A 19,748-nucleotide genomic window follows, 5' to 3' on the forward strand; every position below is an offset into this window, starting at 1 on the left:
ATTTTCTTTAATTACAGATAAATGTATTTTAGATCAGGAAATGATTTATTCTTCGGGTACGTCTAAACAACCGCTCAGGACCTGCTGAGTGCACTCAGGACATACAAAGTGCACTCAGGACCCATTACCGTAATCATATCTGCACACATGATGGATGTTTATATTCGTTATACGCTTCTTATTTTAGAGTTAAATTTTGGTAGAAGTTGAAATCGCAGGGGCGGATCCAGCCATTTTAAAAAGGGGGGGGGGGTCCTAACCCAGGGCAAAAAAAAGGGGGGGTTCAACTACATGTCCCCATTCAAATGCATTGATCGGCCAAAAAAAAGGGGGTTCCAACCCCCCCCCCCCCCCGGAACCCCCTCCCCCCTCTGGATCCGCGCCTGAATCGAACTTAGATAGATATGTTAATTCTTATAAGATAATGAGGGCACGTGTCACTGATTACACAACTACTGAGCCATGAATTATCCAATCAACAAAATTGATTGGATTATCTTTATTGTTTTTTAGGAATTGTATTGTTTAGTTCAGTTTTACCTTTAACATGAATTTGCATATAGAAAAAATAAAATATATATCTCATTCGATGTGCTTTTTCAGTTTATTTTTCATGATGACGGGTAAATTAATTTGTTGTGTTTTGCAGTTCACGAATAAAGAAAATTATTTTAGTTTTTTTTCTGTAACAAGTTCGATTTTTGTTTTTCAGTGTGATTCTTTTCTCTCTCTCTATCTAAATCAAGTTTTTAAACAAACACAATGTTGACTGAATATCAAATTTTATTACATTTGTATATCTTTATTCTCAACAAACCATTATACAAGAGAAGACAATTATGTACAATATTCAGTTTAACCTTAACGGAAATCTGTGCACGAAGACTTAGTCGTGGTTTGAACGGATTTCGTGTCAATAAACTGTCTTCGAAATAGTCTTTCTTTGTTAATGTTTGTGTCATTTTGGTCTTTTGTGGATAGTTGTCTCATTAGCAATCATACCACATCTTCTTTTTTTATAATTTCTCGCTACTACAATCTAACTTACATATTTTTTTAGAAATAATTATACCCAAAATATCATAATTTTTATAAAACGGAGACGAAAACGGAGACAAGTTCATTTTCAGAATTTATTTTCGCATTGAAATTCGTTTCAGGCTTGTGAAACTGGACAAAACGACTTTAATTAGAGAAAAAAAACTTAATAAAAACGGATTTCTTAAAATATTCGTATAACTCAAAAATAAAATTCCTGGACAAGTTCGATAAAAATGAGAAATAACATCTAACTACATGTATATGAGTTTGATTGTTTGAAAAGTACGGCTTTTACCGTTTAGAACGCGGATTCCATATACAAAACTTTAATTAATATAAATTCTTTTAAAGTATGAACATTTATTTCCCTTTTCAAACTCGTGCAAAGAATTAATTACTGGTCCAGGACATGATAATAAAATTAAGAATAAAACTTAAAAAATTATGGAACGAAATCTTAATAAAAGACGAAAATCTTAAAACATCGTGATATTCATTCTAGACGTCACAATATTACTTCCCGCATGGTCACACTGTACTAACAACACAATGTATAAAACAACAATAAAGATAATCCAATTAATTTTGTTGATTGGATAATTCATGGCTCAGTAGTTGTGTAATCAGTGACACGTGCCCTTATTATTTTCTAAGAATTACAAATGTAACATATCTATCTAAGTTCGATTTCAAATTCTACCAAATTTAACTCTAAAATAAGAAGCGTATAAAGAATATATGCATCCATCCTGTGTGCGATGACTATAAAGGGTCCTGAGTGCACTTCGTATGTCATGAGTGCAATCAGGAGGTCCTTCAAGCGGTGTTTAGACGTACCGTTATTCTTCTGGAAGCTTCAATTTTTTTTTTATCAATAACTTTTACACAAGGAGACATTTTTGTTTTTTGACAGCATGAACCCCAGTTAATGAGCAAACACAAATTAAGAACGAAAATTGTTTACAATTAAATTTTATAGAAGGAAAAGGGGGGGGGGGGGGGGGGGGGGGGGGTAATAAACAAATTTTATTTACGCTCACATACTTCTAAACAGATTTGCATATGTAAGCTCTCTATAGATAATGTTAAATTATTTCAGGAGTTTTGAAAAAAAGAATATATACAGTTTAATTTCGACTAAAATAGTGATTCTTTTTATAGATTTGGTACCTCAGTTTCGACTCAACATTTCATTTTGAATTGTTCGATGGCAAACTCTTTAGGCGAATATTGTATCTGTTCTTTATTTAATTATGGTGATATTGGCGATAATATTCATTATAACAAGGCCTTGTACAAATCCTTGATTATAGAATGTTTGGCAATTGAAAAAGACGAAAGTAGACAAACCCTAATTATGCAGGGTTTCACAAGTTGATCTCCAAGCGGCCCACATTTAACATATAATAAGATCTATATTTCTCAACGTTTTCAAAATGAAATAACTTGAATTGAAAATTTCCCAACTGTGAAAATTTGTTATTTCTAAACGTCTTTAATTATTATTTCGGAAAAAAAAAAATATTTAGCATATTCATATATTTTCATAATTTTTTCCGAGGAAACCTTTGTTTTTTGCAAAGTTTACTTCTATGTGTTTTTAACCATCACCAGCGACTTATTCTCTGCCATCACCAATTAGTCCTAATTATTAAAGATCAATTGACCAAATTCAAATGATGATTGGTATATCGTATTGAATATGATCATCGGTCATCCGTGACGTATCCCAAATGAATCACTGTTAAATAATTATGACATTCTATGTTTAACAGAAACTAAATTAGATGACCTTGATGAAATACAATGTAATGACTTCATATTTCATCATAAAAATCGAAAGAAATTTATTAACAAATCAGGTGGTTTTGCCCTTGGGTATAAAGGTTATTTGGAAAGTTTTATCAAACCAATTACAACCGACTGTCAATTTGTACTTTGGTTCAGTATCGATAAAAAAGTTTTTGATTCACCGGAAAATGTTATATTTGGTATTGTTTATGTACCACCTGAAAATAGTTCATACTCGTCGGTTGAGGCATTTAATGATATTGAAAGAGAATTTCATAAATTTAATGAAAATACAAACCTGATTTGTTTAGTTGGAGATTTTAATGCTCGAACGGGAAATTTAAGAGATTATATAGAAGATAATGATACAGAAGATTATTTTGTCAATAATGTTATAGATATCACAGAACTTACTGATACTAAAATTTTAGACGAATTGTGTATTCCAAAACATAGAAATAGTCCTGATTTAGTTGTCAATAATTTTGGGAGAAAACTTGTAGATTTTTGTAAAAATAATAATGTATTTATATACAATGGCAGAATTGGAAATGACAAAGCTGGGAAATCAACCAGCAAAAACTTGAGTGTAGTAGATTATGCCTTGAGCACAGCTCATTTATTGAAATTTGTAAAACATTTTGAAGTACTAGAATTTAGCAAACTGTACTCAGATATTCATTCGCCACTCTCACTTGTTTTAGGAGAGATTAGGCCTGAATGTATACATCAAAACGAATGTGATAGAAACATTCCAGTAAGAATTAAACCATGGAAATTTGAGAAATCATTGGATTTTAAAAATAATATTGATCTTTCACGAGTTGAAGCAGTTCTAGAAAATTTAGACATTTTGAATACAAATACGACGGATATTCAGAAAGACAGCGTGAATCAAGTTGTACAAGAAATTTCTAATATACTTTTAGAATCTGCAAAAAATTCTCTTGGTTTAACTTGCGGAAAGCAAAATTTTGAAAATTCTAAAAAGCAACCAAACAAGTTATGGTTTAATTCTGACTGTTATAAAGCTAGAAAAGAGCTTAGGAGAGCTAAGCGACTATATAAACATTATGGTTCAAATGTATTTAAACATAGAGTTAAAATATCTGAAATGTATTATAAAAATATTATGGATGAAAATATAATTAAATTTAATCGTGATATGCGTAAAAAGATGAAATATATGAGAGTAAAAAATTCGAAAGAATTTTGGAAAATCCTTAATCAAGATAGAAAAAGAGAGAAATCAAAAATTTCTCTGGAAACATTATTCCATTTTTTTAAAGATCTGAATAAAAACAAGCATGACAAAAGAGAAGATTTTAGTATACAAAATAACATGGATCCAGAAAACTCCAATGACATTTTAAATGGGAAAATTACTAAAGATGAGATAAAAAAAGCTGTAAAAAATGCCAAAAATAATAAAGCACCAGGAGAAGATAAAATAATTAACGAATATATTTGTTCTTCTTTGGATAGTATGATAGATATTTATGTTCAATTATTTAACTTAGTTTTTGATTCAGGTATTTTGCCTGAAGCATGGCTTATAGGTCACATGATACCAGTATACAAAAACAAAGGAGACAAGATGAATCCTAAAAATTATAGACCTATTACATTGTTATCTTGTTTAGGAAAAGTTTTTACATCCATTTTGAATGATAGATTAAATATTTTTATAGAAGAAAATAAATTATTACATGAAAACCAAGCTGGTTTTAGGCATGGTTACTCAACAAATGATCACATATTTGCATTGTATGCATTATTTGAATTACTCTCTCTCAGAAAGAAAAAGCTACACTGTGCATTTGTCGATTTCGAAAAAGCATTTGACTTTGTTCACCGTAACTCATTATTTTTTAAGCTTGTTCATACAAATATTACTGGCAAATTTTTAAGAATTATACAAAATATGTATGAAAATGTAAAATCATGTATTAAACATAACAATGAAACTTCGGAGATCTTTTTCTCTGAAATTGGAGTAAGACAGGGAGAAAATTTATCGCCTGTATTATTTTCACTATATTTAAATGATTTGCAATCATATTTAGAAACAAAAGATATTAAAGGTTTAGAATCTATCAGCAAAGATGCTGAAAACGAACTTACAGTGTATTTAAAAATATTTTTGCTTTTATATGCAGATGACACCATTTTATTAGCAGAATCGGTTGAAGATCTGCAACTTATGCTTGATAATTTTTCACAATATTGTCTCATGTGGAAACTTAAAGTAAATGTAGAGAAAACTAAAGTTTTAGTTTTTTCAAAAGGGAGGATGTCAAAACACACAAAATTTTATTTGAATAATAATGAGCTTGAAATAGTTAAAGATTATAAATATCTTGGTATATTCTTTTGTAAAAGTGGATCATTCTTGTCTACAAGAAAGTATCTAAAGGAACAGGCAACTAAAGCTATGTTTGGATTATTGAAGAAATGTAGAAGAAATAACTTATCTATTGAATGTCAAATTGATTTGTTTAAAAAATTAGTAGAACCTGTAATATTATATGGATCAGAAATTTGGGGTTTTGAAAATTTAGATGTTCTTGAAAGTATACAGTTGCGATTTTTTAAAATTATATTGCACTTGAAGCAATCCACACCCAACTTTATTGTATATGGTGAGCTAGGAATATTTCCTATATCGATACAAATAAAGATACGTATGATAAATTTCTGGTGTAGACTTGTTAGAGGAAATGAAACAAAATTTTCATCCTTATTATATAAATTGTTACATGTTTACTACACAGATTATGGTTATGAATCTAAATGGTTAAAGTTTATAAAGAATATTTTAGATGATTGTGGTATGTCAAATGTTTGGCATAACCAAACTGTTTTTTCGTCATTATGGATTTCAAAGTGTATTGAACAGAAACTTAAGGATCAATTTATACAATTTTGGTATTCAGAAATGTTCAAGTCTCCTAAGGCATTGTGCTATAGATTATTTAAAACTCATTTTTGTTTTGAAAAATATATCTCAGAGTTATCACCCTATTATATGTACATCCTTTGTAAATTTAGATGTGGTAGTCACAGATTACCGATCGAGACCGGGAGATGGCGCAATTTGCCAAGAAGCGAAAGAGTGTGCTCTCTGTGTGACTCTATGGATATCGGTGATGAATACCACTATATAATGACATGTAGCTACTTTATCAATGAAAGAATAAATCTGCTTCCCCCTTTTTGTCACGAAAATGTTAACATTTATAAGTTTGAACAGCTATTTGCTTCCAACAATGTAATTGTATTAGAAAAACTATGTAAATTTATTAAGAACGTCCAAGAGAAGGTCGTTCCTCCAGGTTAGAACTTCTTAGTATCACTTTATATATGTATATGTAATTCACACATGCTATATAAGTTTGTATATTGTTAATATGTATATGTTCTCTGTAACAATTGTTTTAAGAGAATAAAGTATTCTTATTCTTATTCTTCAAATAACGACGCATGCCGATAGATAGATCATAGTTTATTAATTAGCGTCTCGCAATTTAAATTTCATCAAGGGGACTTAATTAAACCAGTTACTATACAAATCTTCAAAAAAACGATGTACATGTACTTTTTAATATTTTTTAAAACAAATTACGAAAACGTTTAGTGTAAAAATCACCGAATATAAATGTTTCTTTCTTGCAGGTTTTGGCATTTGTAAATAACATTAACGTTTTGGAATTCTAATGCAAAAGACAGTCGATTCAAACTGAAATAACTTCTTTAAAGATGGTTTGATTTTTTCAGAGACACACATATATATATATGTCTCAATACATGTATTATATGTCTCTGATTTTATCAAAACAAAAATAACAAAATTATAAAATATGTTAGTTATCGAATGTATACCCTGAACTCTTACTATATATATATATATGTCCTAAGTTACTTAATGTCCTGTGTGCAACCAGGAGATCCTGAACGGTTTTTAAACGTACCATTATTTTATATGCATATATTCAAAGCTGTTCTTAATTATATGCATACTAGGTATCAGTGGCGGATCCAGGGGGAGGGTTTCGGGGGTTGGAACCTCCCCTTTTTTTTGAACGATCAATGCATTTGAATGTGGACATATGGTTGGAACCACCCCTCCCCCTTTTGTCCTGGGTTGAGACCCCCCTCCTTTTTAAATGGCTGGCTCCGCCGCAGAGGTATATTTATATATATATGTGTGTACCAGCCCCCCTCCTAAATCTTTGAAAACAAATTAATGGTAGATTATATAGGGAATCACGGAAGCATGACTGGACGTGAACACTCTAAGGCAGTCAATGAGTCCCCACTTATGAAAATTTCTGGATCAACCATTGCTTAGTTCTAGTTATCTTAGGTCCTAGTGTGAAATAATGCCAATAGGTCTTTTAAAACACATCTTTATTCATACATGTATATATACGTTTTCTCACGGATTTGTTCATGCAATTTTGGAATTATGTTTACTCAATGCGCAATTACTGAAGTTTATATTTGCTACTTTTCTTCTTAATTTCATATACATTTTTTTTTTAATTTTTTTTCTTCGAAAAATTAGTGGTGTTGAAATAGGGAATGGACACAGATACCTTATCAGATTTAACCAAAGAAATCTTGTATAATGTCATCAATCTGTATTACACGTAGACAGGATGTTCTCTAGAAAACTATACGTTATACACACCCGAGAATACACGCACTGTCGAAATGGAAAATTACTGTATGTTATAGTTACCTGTAATCAGCTTTGCAACACCATGTCATGACAGTTCAAAAAGATTTTCTTCAAATCAAAATGGAATATTCATTTTTTCTGTAAAATTTAAAACTTTAAAAAGTAGACTTTGACAAAATTATGAAATAGAAAGAATTGAACAATTTAAAATCGTATTTTAACAAAGATTTAGATATAATTTTACAACGATCCTTAAAAAATAACCAAACAAACGTTGAATCAAACGATATGAACCTACGCAGTTTTATATTAAAATACTGATACACACCAGTTTGCCATCTCAGTATGCAAGGCAAGGGTGCTTGGTGAGGTGCTGGAACTTGATGTACATGTATCATTAAGTTAATACAGTTCTGTTAGGATTGACTGCCTTTTTACAGAGACTTCAGTTCTATTCTTACTGTTATCAGTTAGTATAGACGGTTCCTGGCTTAGAATGATTCTCTGCTCAGCAAATGGTGCGTAATTAGCATTTGAATCAAATTTCTTGTAGAAGTAAAAAACACAAATTAATGTATTTGACAACTTTATTCAGGAGCACAGAAATAATATATTTTTAGTAGCATTATTATTTTAAAATCTTAAGAGGTTGCTTGCAAATTTAACTCTAAAATGAGAAGTGTATGACGATCTATAACGAATATATACATCCATCATGTGTGCAGATACGACGGAGACTATATAGGGTCTGCCATGAGTGCACTTTGTATGTCCTGCATGTGTGCACCCAGGAGGTCCTCCTGAGCGGTGTTTAGACGTACCGGGAAAATCTTATCTGATTCAGGATCAATTCATCGGTTACACTCCCCTGTCACCAGTGATTCTTTTTTGCTGACATTCTGAAAAAGTATTGTGTAGTCCCTGTGTAAGTGTTGACTCTCAACTTGCACATGTGATTTTTTAACACTCCCCGGACTTCTGCAAAAAACAATTATTCAGTTCACTGATTTAGATGGAAGGTAAACGAACAGAAAGTCACAGGACATTCCGACAAAAAGTCACAGGACATTCCGACAAAAAGTCACAGGACAAAAAGTCAAACACATGTCAAACTCAGGCATAAAGTAACAAAGTTGATAGGACAAAAAGTCACAAACAATTTGTTGACAATTGATTGAATATAAATGAAAAAAGATTTTGAAATATCTTCTTTTTATTACATATATTCATTTTTAATTTTAGGAAATTGTTCATAATATAAAAAAGAAGATGTGGTATGATTGCCAATGAGACAACTGTCCACAAGAGACCAAAATGACACAGACATTAACAACCATAGGTCACCAAACAGCCTTCAACAATGAGCAAAGCCCGAGGTAAAGCCCATACCGCATAGTCAGCTGTAAAAAGCAATCATACTATACCTTTTTTTTATATTTACATGTTAAAAAATGCGTGCAAATGTAATCAAAAGCTGCACACAAACGTAATGATTTTTGTGTGCAAATGTAATGGTAATGTGCGCAAACCTAATGCACTGATTTATTTGTTTTTAATAAATTTTAATTTAAAAGTTGCTACATCATGTTCATGTATAAAACTTCAAGAAAAATACAAAAAGAGTGTTTTCTTGTTCAAAGAAAAATAATCTCAAAACTAAATTGTGACTTTTTGTCCTGTGACAGTGTGTGACTTTTTGACTGTGACTTTCTGTCCTGCATTCAGATTGAATAGGGGAGTTTGGTTGACCCCGCCTCCCTCTATCTGAGACTACTATCTCAGTGATGAGCTTTGTGTTTCATGTACAAATGTATTGTGCTTTAATTTATGTACAAAAAAATTGAAAAACAGATATGTTACACATAAACAAACGACAATCACTGAATTATCGGATCCTGACTTGGAACAGGCACAACCATAACAAATTGGCAGGGTATAAGGAACTTTGAAAATATTTAGTTTTTGTGGTTTGGTCTATTTTCTGGATACTGTAAGCAATAAGGCCCCTTTATTTAGTGAATGAAATAATTGTAAGATGCACTTGGCTGTCTGTCATATTTTATATGAACTTGACCTCATTTTCATGCATGGTTCATTGGTCAATGAAACACTGCATTGTTTTGTCAGTTTATCATATGTTTAAAGTTACAGGTAGATTATATTTGGTAGATATGAAACAATTGTAAGGTGTGCATGTCTGAATGGCAGATTCATATATAAACCATGACCGCATTTTATTGTTCTTTGGTCAATGATAAGTTTTCTTGGTTTTGTCATTTTATCAGGCCACATTTAAAAGAATGTCTGTTTCCCCTCCCCCGGGTCTACCCTTTGTAAACAGACCAGGAAGGCAGGTTTTTTTTAGCTCTTCTGACCTGAAAGGTCAAGTGAGCTTTTCTCATCACTTGGCGTTCGTCGTCTGTCGTCCTGCGTCCGTCGTCCGTAAACTTTTACAAAAATCTTCTCCTCTGAAACTACTTGGCCAAATTCTACCAAACTTGGCCACAATCATCCTTGGGGTATCTAGTTTAAAAAATGTGTGGTGTGACCTGTCAAACCTGTCAAAAACCAAAGCATTTAGAGCAAATCTGACATGGGGTAAAATTGTTGATCAGGTCAAGATCTATCTGCCCTGAAATTTTCAGACGAATCGGACAACCTGTTGATGGGTTGCTGCCTGTGAAATGGTTATTTTAAGGAAATTTTGCAGTTTTTGGTTATTATCTTGAATACTATTATAGACAGAGATAAACTGTAAAAGCAATAATGTTCAGCAAAGTAAGACCTACAAATAAGTCAACATGACCAAAATTGTCAGTCGACCCCTTAAGGAGTTATTGCCCTTTATAGTCAATTTTTAACAACTTTTCATCATTTTTTGTAACTTTTTTAAAAATCTTCTTCTCTGAAACTACTTTGCCAAATTTAAACAAACTTGGCCACAATTATCATTGTGGTTTGTAGTTTAAAAAATGTGTCCGCTGACCCAGCCTACCAAACAAAATGGCCGACATGGCTAAAATTAGAACATAGTGGTAAAATGCAGGTTTTGCTTTATATCTTTGAAACTAAGACATTTAGGGCAAATCTTACAAGATTTAAATGTCCATCAGAATAAGATATATCCCCTCACAAATTTTCAGTTGAATTGGACAACCTGTTGTTGGGTTGCTGCCCTAAAATTGGTGATTTTAAGGTAATTTTGCAGTTTTTGGTTATTATCTTGAATACTATTATAGATAGAGATAAACTGTAGACAGCAATAATGTTCAGCAAAGTAAGATCTACAAATAAGTCAGCATGATCAAAATTGTTAGAGGACCCCTTAAGGAGTTATTGCCCTTTATAGTCAATATTGAACAACTTTTCGTCATTTTTGTAACTTGTATAAAAATCATTTCTAAAACTACTTGGCCAAATTTAACCAAACTTGGCCACAATCATAATACTAGGGTATCTATTTAAAAAAAAAGTGTCTAATGACCCCGCCTACCAACGAAGATGGCCGACATCAGTAAACACATTAACAGGTGAGCGACACAGGCTCTTGAGAGCCTCTAGTTTTTTTTTTAACTGGATGTGATTGTCATAGCATGGTCACATGAATGGTTTGACTTGTCCAGTCCAGGCCACTTATCAGTTGTTTGTGCTCAATTTGAGTGTATTTATTTAGATTATCAATCCTTCTGCTTTCAAGCACTTTCCAAAAATGGAAACAAATTATTTTCAGGAAAAAAATAATTTCGATTTTTTTGTGGAAAATAATTTTTTGACCCGGGCGCTTATTTTTGACCTGTGTGGGGGGAGGGGAAACAAACATATTTTTAATTTTGGCCTTAGATTTTTTAAGCATAGGTCTACTTGTTGTATGGAATGACTACAAGGTATCAAATAAAAAAAGATGTCTGCCTGCCAAGGTTAATTTTACTGTGACCTCATATTCATAGAATAATGATAATATTCATGATATTGAACAGCAAGAATGATGAGTTAGTTGATGTTATATACAAATAAGACAAAATTTTCAGTTGCCTACTAATTATGTAATACATGTAGTAGTTATTTTTGTCATTAAGGGAGCTACCATTTGATTTTTATGGGGGGGCTAGGATGAAATTTGAAAAAAATAGGCAGGACAGGAGTTTTGAGTAAAAAAAAAGGCAGGATGAGACACTTGCAAAAAAAAAAAGTCAGGACGACAATTTAGGTAAAAAAAAGTCAGGATAAACTACAAAAAAAAGGCAGGACCGAACAGAGTGAAAAATAAAAAGGCAGGACAGAGATTACAGCTAAAAAAAAATGCAGGACAAAATTTTTCATCCTAGCCCCCCCATAAAAATCAAATGGTAGCTCCCTAAATGATGTTTACCCTTTTATGTGTAGGGCAAGAACATGAAAGATAAAGGGGAAACTATAAACAGAAGAAATTATCAACAAAATAAGATTTACAGAGGTCAACAAAGCCTAAATGGTAAGTCCACTGTTATAAAAAATTTTGTCCTTGAATAATAATTAAATATTTATTAAAATAAGATGTGGTATGATTAAAGAGAAAACTATCCATCAGAGTTCAATTTAGTGGATGTAAGCATTGTAATTACTTATTAGAGGCCATTGATGACCTGTAAGTAATGAGAAAACCCATACCCTATACATGTTATAGTAATCTATAAAAGTCAACACTAACCAAATTTGAAACAGAGCATCAATTCAAACGTCAAATATACCAGACTAATTTATAAAAACAAAAAATTATGAAAAATAAAAATGACGGGTATGAACCAACATCAACCACTGAACTATGTACAAGCTCCTGATATTAGACAGGTATAATATGGCTGGGTTGATATAAAAATAAGAAACACTTAGCAGTCTGATTTCCAATGAGACATTTCTCCAATAGAGATCAAATGACATTTAAGGAGGCTCTAGGGTATAACAATTTCAGAAAAATGTTTTAATATTTTTTTTTCATAACTCAATTTATTTATATCTTTATCATATGGTACACCAAATCATTCAAAACAATCAATTCGGTTTGGCCCCAGATGACTTTTAAAATGCATATATCATTGAAAAAGCTCCAAATTATCTCCCTTTGGTGCAAAAATGCCATTTTTTGGCATTAAAAATGTAATATCTTATTTAACTCAACGGTGGCCTATATTTTTTATTATAATTTTAAATAAGCTGTACTTTAACTAAACTATTATAAAATTTAAGCGATTTCTGTAATTCAGTACTTGAATATTTAAATGAAAGTTTATCATATTAATCATAAACATGATAAAATAGCCATTTTATTGATCTCTTCACTGATAATTTTTGAGTTTGTGTATTTGTAGGTCAGAAATCTGGATTTTCATGGTCATCATTAACAGATCAATACTGAACGGAAAACTTAAAGCTGATATTTTTCTCCATAGTGCGACTTTTTTATTAATTTGAAATGGAACATGTTTTTTCCTACATTTATTTGAAAGAGGAAATTTCAACATGATGACTATAAACAAAAAGGAGTCATATCATCACGATCATTGATGCACAAGAACTTGATCATATAAATACAACAATGTAATTATCAATTGAAAGATGGAACGAATGAACAAGATATTAGAATGTTGTTGTCCAAATAAACTTGCTTTGTCTTCTCATTTGAATCTCATGTACAGAGGAAGATCTTTGAAGAACAGATTGAAAAAATGTTTTGTCTAAGAATTGCAGGAATATTCTAGTGAATGAAATTATTTATTGACTTCACTCTTATATAGTGGACTGAATAATTGTACATAGCAAGTTGTGAATAAAGAAAGCAAAAACTTTAACAAAAAGTGTTTATATTATAAATTTGCAAATATAAGCATACTATTATGTACACCACAAAGTTATATATTATAATTCAAATCGTTTGCCTATACAAGTATTGCAATGAACCTATAACAAAGAAAATCTTATCTCATGAAAAGAGTGAACTATTCAGTCAGAATATGAAATATTTTTTCAGTTCTATTTTTCATAATAGAATAAACAAGACAAAGATTTCAAAACAATATTTTTTCATTTATTTAGAAATTTCATCATTTTGTTTCAGTGAAAGGACTTTATTCTTTGACTGTAAAATATTATTATTATACATTCCAAAATAAGAATAATCTTTATTGTCATATAAACAAATAAAAAACATGTTTGTGACAAAATTTAAAAAAAATTATATATATGTATATATAAAAAATATAAAAAAAACTCGTATACATTTAAAACATTTTACTACCAAACAGCATTCATTGTAACATACACATAACTTTATATTTATATATATATATATTTATAATTTTAATCCCATAGGATTTTATTTTGTCCCATGGGATATTAAAAATCCCATGGGATAATTATAGTCCCATGGGATTTTTTTTGTCCCATGGGACAACAAATATCCCATGGGACTACAATAATCCCATGGGACCAAAAAAAATCCCATGGGATTTAACCAAAATCCCATGGGATAATGGTAAATCCCATGGGATTTTGCCCTGTCCCATGGGATATTGAAAATCCCATGTTTTTATAATTCAAATTGGAAAATAAATATGAAAGTAACAGTATAAAACCAATGAAATTATTGAATCCCATGTAATTCCGCACATTTTGGTTATATACATGATATTGTAGCTCTTGTTTGAGGCGGCGGCGGATTTGCAAATGAGTGTTTTGCAAATTAAAAGTGTCCAGTGTTTATAAACAATCTTTGACATCCTCACGACTGTGAGTTTTTTTTCTTCGATAAAGGCATTGAGTATTTAATTGATTTTTGTTTCGATGATTTTAATCCTATGAAACTATCTTTGTGTTATATCCGTTAAGAGTTTGCTGTTGAGGGCAAAATTTGTGAAATCTCTGTTGAATTTATTTATAGATTGTTAAACTGTTAAGCGATTTACAGAGGTTGTCATACAGTGTTGGGCTTATTTTGTTGGCCTCTTGGTGTCAACCTTCATGACCCTTTGATGTTGTACTTATTTTGTTGGCCTCTTGGTGTCAACCTTCATGACCCTTTGATGTTGTACTTATTTTGTTGGCCTCTTGGTGTCAACCTTCATGACCCTTTGATGTTGTACTTATTTTGTTGGCCTCTTGGTGTCAACCTTCATGACCCTTTGATGTTGTACTTATTTTGTTGGCCTCTTGGTGTCAACCTTCATGACCCTTTGATGTTGTACTTATTTTGTTGGCCTCTTGGTGTCAACCTTCATGACCCTTTGATGTTGTACTTATTTTGTTGGCCTCTTGGTGTCAACCTTCATGACCCTTTGATGGTTGTACTTATTTTGTTGGCCTCTTGGTGTCAACCTTCATGACCCTTTGATGTTGTACTTATTTTGTTGGCCTCTTGGTGTCAACCTTCATGACCCTTTGATGTTGTACTGCTTTGAATGATAATAATCATATTTATTCTTATGTGTTATTAGGATCTATATGTTCTGTTTGAAGGATCAGTGGCTGTAACTCATCATATTGAATTACCCGTGACAACAGAATCTAAAGTCAACTTTAAATCTACCAATATTTACAGAGGATCTGCATTACCAGGTTTAACCCAAATTCATGGTATAAATATTAATATATATTAATAACTTGCATTTGAGAGTTCTTTACTTAGTCTACATGATAAACACATATTATATTGAATACACTCGAATTAGTGTTTTTTTTTTGTTTTTTTTACAAATAGTTAGTCTCCATTGAATTCGTTCTTTTAAATGTACTATCAACTATCTAATATAAAATATCGTATAAACCAAACATAAGGTTTCAAAAAGTTCCCAGTAATGTAGTAATAAACACAAAAAAACGAAGTGTCACCAATTTTTTGTAAGAGTTAAAAGTGAATTCATTTAGAAAAAAATGTCTTGTTCTATCTAATTTATGTTTTTTTAGATTATGTATACCGGGCTAGTTTGTTTATATTTTTAGATAAGTTGCCAGTCATATAGTTTGATAAATTCTTGGTCGCTTGTGGAATGGGCCACTTTTTTTCTTTTTCTTAAGTGTTAAAATATTTTAGATTTTATATAGAAGAAGTATGAACTACTGTTTTGTGATTGTAAGATCGTATGGATAAAAGAAAGGAAACATTAAATCAGGGGAAATTATTGAAAAATATTTAATAAAAAAACGTAAAGAAAAGACAAAGGGGCAGGCGTCAGTAAATACTAAATAAAGATTATTGTGTATTCTCTTGAAGCGTTATTGATGATAGTAGCTTGGATATTATTTACTGGAGTGGCCACTATTATAGCCAGATATTTCAAATCCAGCTTTGGTGAAAAGATGGCATTTGGAGCAAAAATATGGTTCCAGGTAAGAATTCAAAACAGATCAACCAAGAGGAATAGTGGGGAGAGGTCAGTTTGTGTGCGTAATAGCTAGACTTTTAAGTGAACAATTTTGAATACAGGAATTACTCTATTTTACGAGGAGGAAAATACATCTGAAACGAATATAAAATAGCATTGTCTTATTGAACTTTGTTTTTAAAAAATGAGTCTGGCATTTTTATTTTTATTTTTTGCTTCTTCATAATATAAGTTAAACAATGTCTATAATCCAATCTATTCTTCATGACTTATTTCATTACTATATCCTAATCATTTTCTTTTTATTTGGTCTAGACACACAGAGCAGCAGCCGTTATATCGGCACTTATTACAGCCATTTCGTTTATAATTATTTTTGTCAAAGTCGACGGCTTCACGGAGGTAAATATGATGTTGTTATTCTATTTGATCCCAATCGGAGCTATTGTCATCATTTCGCGTCCGTCTAAAACCACTGGGAATGAATTTGTTCATAACACAGGCACTATCATGTCGTAAATGTACGCTGATAGTGGGTCTTCCCATTTATAGAAACAAGTGCTCGTAAATATACGTTGTTAGTGGGTCTTCCCATGGATAGAAACAAGTGCTCGAAAATATACGTTGTTAGTGGGTCTTCCCATGGACAGATACAAGTGCCTGTGGTTCATAATCTTGAAACATCGACATGAATGTCTTCTAATATAACCAACAAAAATATTATTTGCAAATTAATAACATCCACCATTGAGTGCAAGTGACTAACGTCAGAATTATGTAAACCTTTGGTCACCAAAATATGATAAGTTCTCCCCTAGTAAGATAGAACATTTGATAATCAAGTATGAATTTAACAAAAAATGTAATGCAACATAATTCAATTCAAAACTAACGTTTGCTGATCCAATCTGAAATCTATGTTGGACGTCAGTCCACTACTCATATAACGTTGGATTGCTAATTTCCTCATGAAACAGAAGGACAAGTTTGAACCAAGGATAGCCACCCAGTTTTATATTTATATCTGAATTTATAATTAAAAGATACACGGAATATTAAATAGGGTATTTATAAGTAGTTTTTGTCGATTACTATCTTGCTTTTCAATGATTTCTGAAACATTTAAAGTGATTGTATTAATCTTACGTGTTTTTGTTTGTAGTACATACATGTATGTTGTTTGTTAATCAATGAAAATATTTAAAAGTTATTTTTATCACTTAGGTTGCAGAAGCTCATGCCTATGTTGGTATTGTTTTAATGGCGATTACTACTCTCCAAGTTTTCGGTGGACTTTTGAGACCAGGCCCAGATTCAAAGCTTCGACCGCTATTTAACTGGGGTCATTGGTTAATGGGAAAAACTGCTCACATCTTAGCAGGTTAGTAAACAGTATAACGTGTGAAAAAACCCCAAAAAGTACTACATGGACTGTTGAGGAGTGTGACTCTTTGAATCAACAGGACTATATTTGCATATGCCCAAACACTGAAAAAGTGGTAATATATACACATACAGAAAGACATAATCACCCGAAAACAACAAAACAGAACATAAATCCCAAAACAACACCAAGCCCCACATGTTGCAGCTACTGGTGCTCGAAGATATTGAATATTTATTTTTATGTAATAATTAATAATATATAAACGTATTGTGATCTTTTAATAGCATGCATTTTGAAATCGTGATTAATAATGCCAGTACAATAGTTTTTATAGATGGAATACTACTCTATCACAGTAGTTTTTGGTTTTCTTGATTTCTGTTTAAAACATATGATGATAACTAAGTTTATTCCAGTGATTTCTGTTTAAAACATATGATGATAACTCAGTTTATTCCAGTGATTTCTGTTTGAAACATGTGATGATATTTCAGTTTATTCCAGTGATTTCTGTTTAAAACATATGATGATAACTCAGTTTATTCCAGTGATTTCTGTTTAAAACATATGATGATAACTAAGTTTATTCCAGTGATTTCTGTTTAAAACATATGATGATAACTAAGTTTATTCCAGTGATTTCTGTTTAAAACATATGATGATAACTCAGTTTATTCCAGTGATTTCTGTTTAAAACATATGATGACAACTCAGTTTATTCCAGTGATTTCTGTTTAAAACATATGATGATAACTCAGTTTATTCCAGTGATTTCTGTTTAAAACATATGATGATAACTCAGTTTATTCCAGTGATTTCTGTTTAAAACATATGATGATAACTAAGTTTATTGATAACTCAGTTTATTCCAGTGATTTCTGTTTAAAACATATGATGATAACTCAGTTTATTCTAGTGATTTCTGTTTAAAACATATGATGATAACTCAGTTTATTCCAGTGATTTCTGTTTAAAACATATGATGATAACTCAGTTTATTCCAGTGATTTCTGTTTAAAACATATGATGATAACTCAGTTTATTCCAGTGATTTCTGTTTAAAACATATGATGATAACTCAGTTTATTCCAGTGATTTGTACAAAACAACATAGAACATATGGAAAACTAAAGACTTAGCAACACTAACCCCACTGTCAACCGGTTATAGCTTTGTACTTTTTAGACATTTCTTTTCTTCTATTAAATATGCTTTGTTTTTGCTACCACTGACAATTACCAAAACGAAAGCATAATTATTACTTAATTAATGAATCTTTTATGTCTTTGTAGCCGTATCAATATTTCTAGCTTTTACCATAAAGTTGATACCAAAGACACAGAGTACTTTTGGAGTAGTCATCGCAAGTGTATGGGTGGTTTGTCAGGTTCTATGGGAGCTGTTTTATGAGTTAAGAAGACGAAGAAGAGGTAATTTACAATTATTCTGAACAATTTGTTTTTACAGAAAAACTTCCTTTCAGGGATTTTGAAGAAAATTGTACTTGATGAAATTGTTTTGTAATGCTGATGACTTACATTTAGTTTATATTTCGCTCTCGTTGACAAAATTTTCGCAAACTTCCTGACTTATAAAATTCCATAAAAACTGTTCTTGCTTTTTTATGATACAAGGAGGGTATTGATATACAATTTTAAGATCGTGTTTGTGATTGGTTCGGGTAGTTCGAAAGGAAGGCTTCAGACATTGCCACATCTAGCTTTATACATTTCATAGTTATCCAATATATATAAATACACAATCAAAACATAATCCAATCCTGAAAATAAACAGAACTTCCTTTGGCTTAAATAAAATCATGAAATACACTTTTTTTCATATAAAATACAACTCATGATTAAAAACAAATGCATCTCCACATTGTAAACTGATTTGATTTATTTATTTTTAGAATCACAAGAGAAGAAAGAGAATTCATCTTTACAGAAAGCTGATATGATTTTACTAGTTGTCTATGTTGTCAATATGTTAATTGTGTTAGCTGTCTCCATTATGGCTATTTATTTCTTTTAGACATAATTATACAATTTTGACATAATGTATTCATATGGTATAGTTTATGGAAATCGACAAACTTATACTTGTATGAGTCAAATATTACTGATTCTACATAATACCATTTCGTACTCCAGAAGTTTGAAGATATCTGAAATACTCTATTTTATACTAATGTTTTTATTATGGTATATATATATATATATAACATGACCAATAAAATATTATCTTAACTTAGTTGCCTTTCACAAGAAGTACACATAGGAGGGTCATTATGTATATTTCACGATTGATATGTTTGGTAAAAGTGTATATTCATTGTTAGATTACTGCTCAGTGGATTGAGCTCAGTGTCAAATGTGACAGTGGCAGATCAAGGAAGGAGGGGGTCCGGGGTTGGGTCCTCTTTTTTACACGAACAATGCATTTGCAAGGGGACAAATGGTTGGACGCCTCTTTTTAAAAATGGCTGGAT

The 19,748-nt window shown here is 31.2% G+C and overlaps 1 protein-coding gene and 1 long non-coding RNA gene across 3 annotated transcripts in view; both read left to right on the top strand.

The window, feature by feature from the left end:
- The window catches only part of LOC139521029 (ferric-chelate reductase 1-like), a 65,442-nt gene extending 45,932 nt beyond the window's left edge, over positions 1-19,510 (top strand). For both annotated transcript variants that reach the window (XM_071314201.1, XM_071314202.1), the window contains exons 9-14: positions 15,005-15,121; positions 15,759-15,874; positions 16,186-16,272; positions 17,095-17,251; positions 18,550-18,687; positions 19,170-19,510. In XM_071314201.1, the coding sequence (XP_071170302.1) occupies positions 15,005-15,121; positions 15,759-15,874; positions 16,186-16,272; positions 17,095-17,251; positions 18,550-18,687; positions 19,170-19,291 (737 nt within the window). In that variant the 3' untranslated portion in view covers positions 19,292-19,510. The remainder of the gene's footprint in view (positions 1-15,004; positions 15,122-15,758; positions 15,875-16,185; positions 16,273-17,094; positions 17,252-18,549; positions 18,688-19,169) is intronic.
- LOC139521031 (uncharacterized) lies at positions 8,377-13,347 on the top strand. The gene is made up of 3 exons (XR_011663987.1): positions 8,377-8,535; positions 11,900-11,987; positions 12,862-13,347. It is a non-coding gene; the product is annotated as an uncharacterized lncRNA (long non-coding RNA).
- Positions 19,511-19,748: the final 238 nt, after the last annotated feature.

The sequence above is a fragment of the Mytilus edulis genome, chromosome 4 (assembly GCF_963676685.1).
Source record: "Mytilus edulis chromosome 4, xbMytEdul2.2, whole genome shotgun sequence".
In the NCBI taxonomy this organism is placed as follows: Eukaryota; Metazoa; Mollusca; class Bivalvia; order Mytilida; family Mytilidae; genus Mytilus; species Mytilus edulis.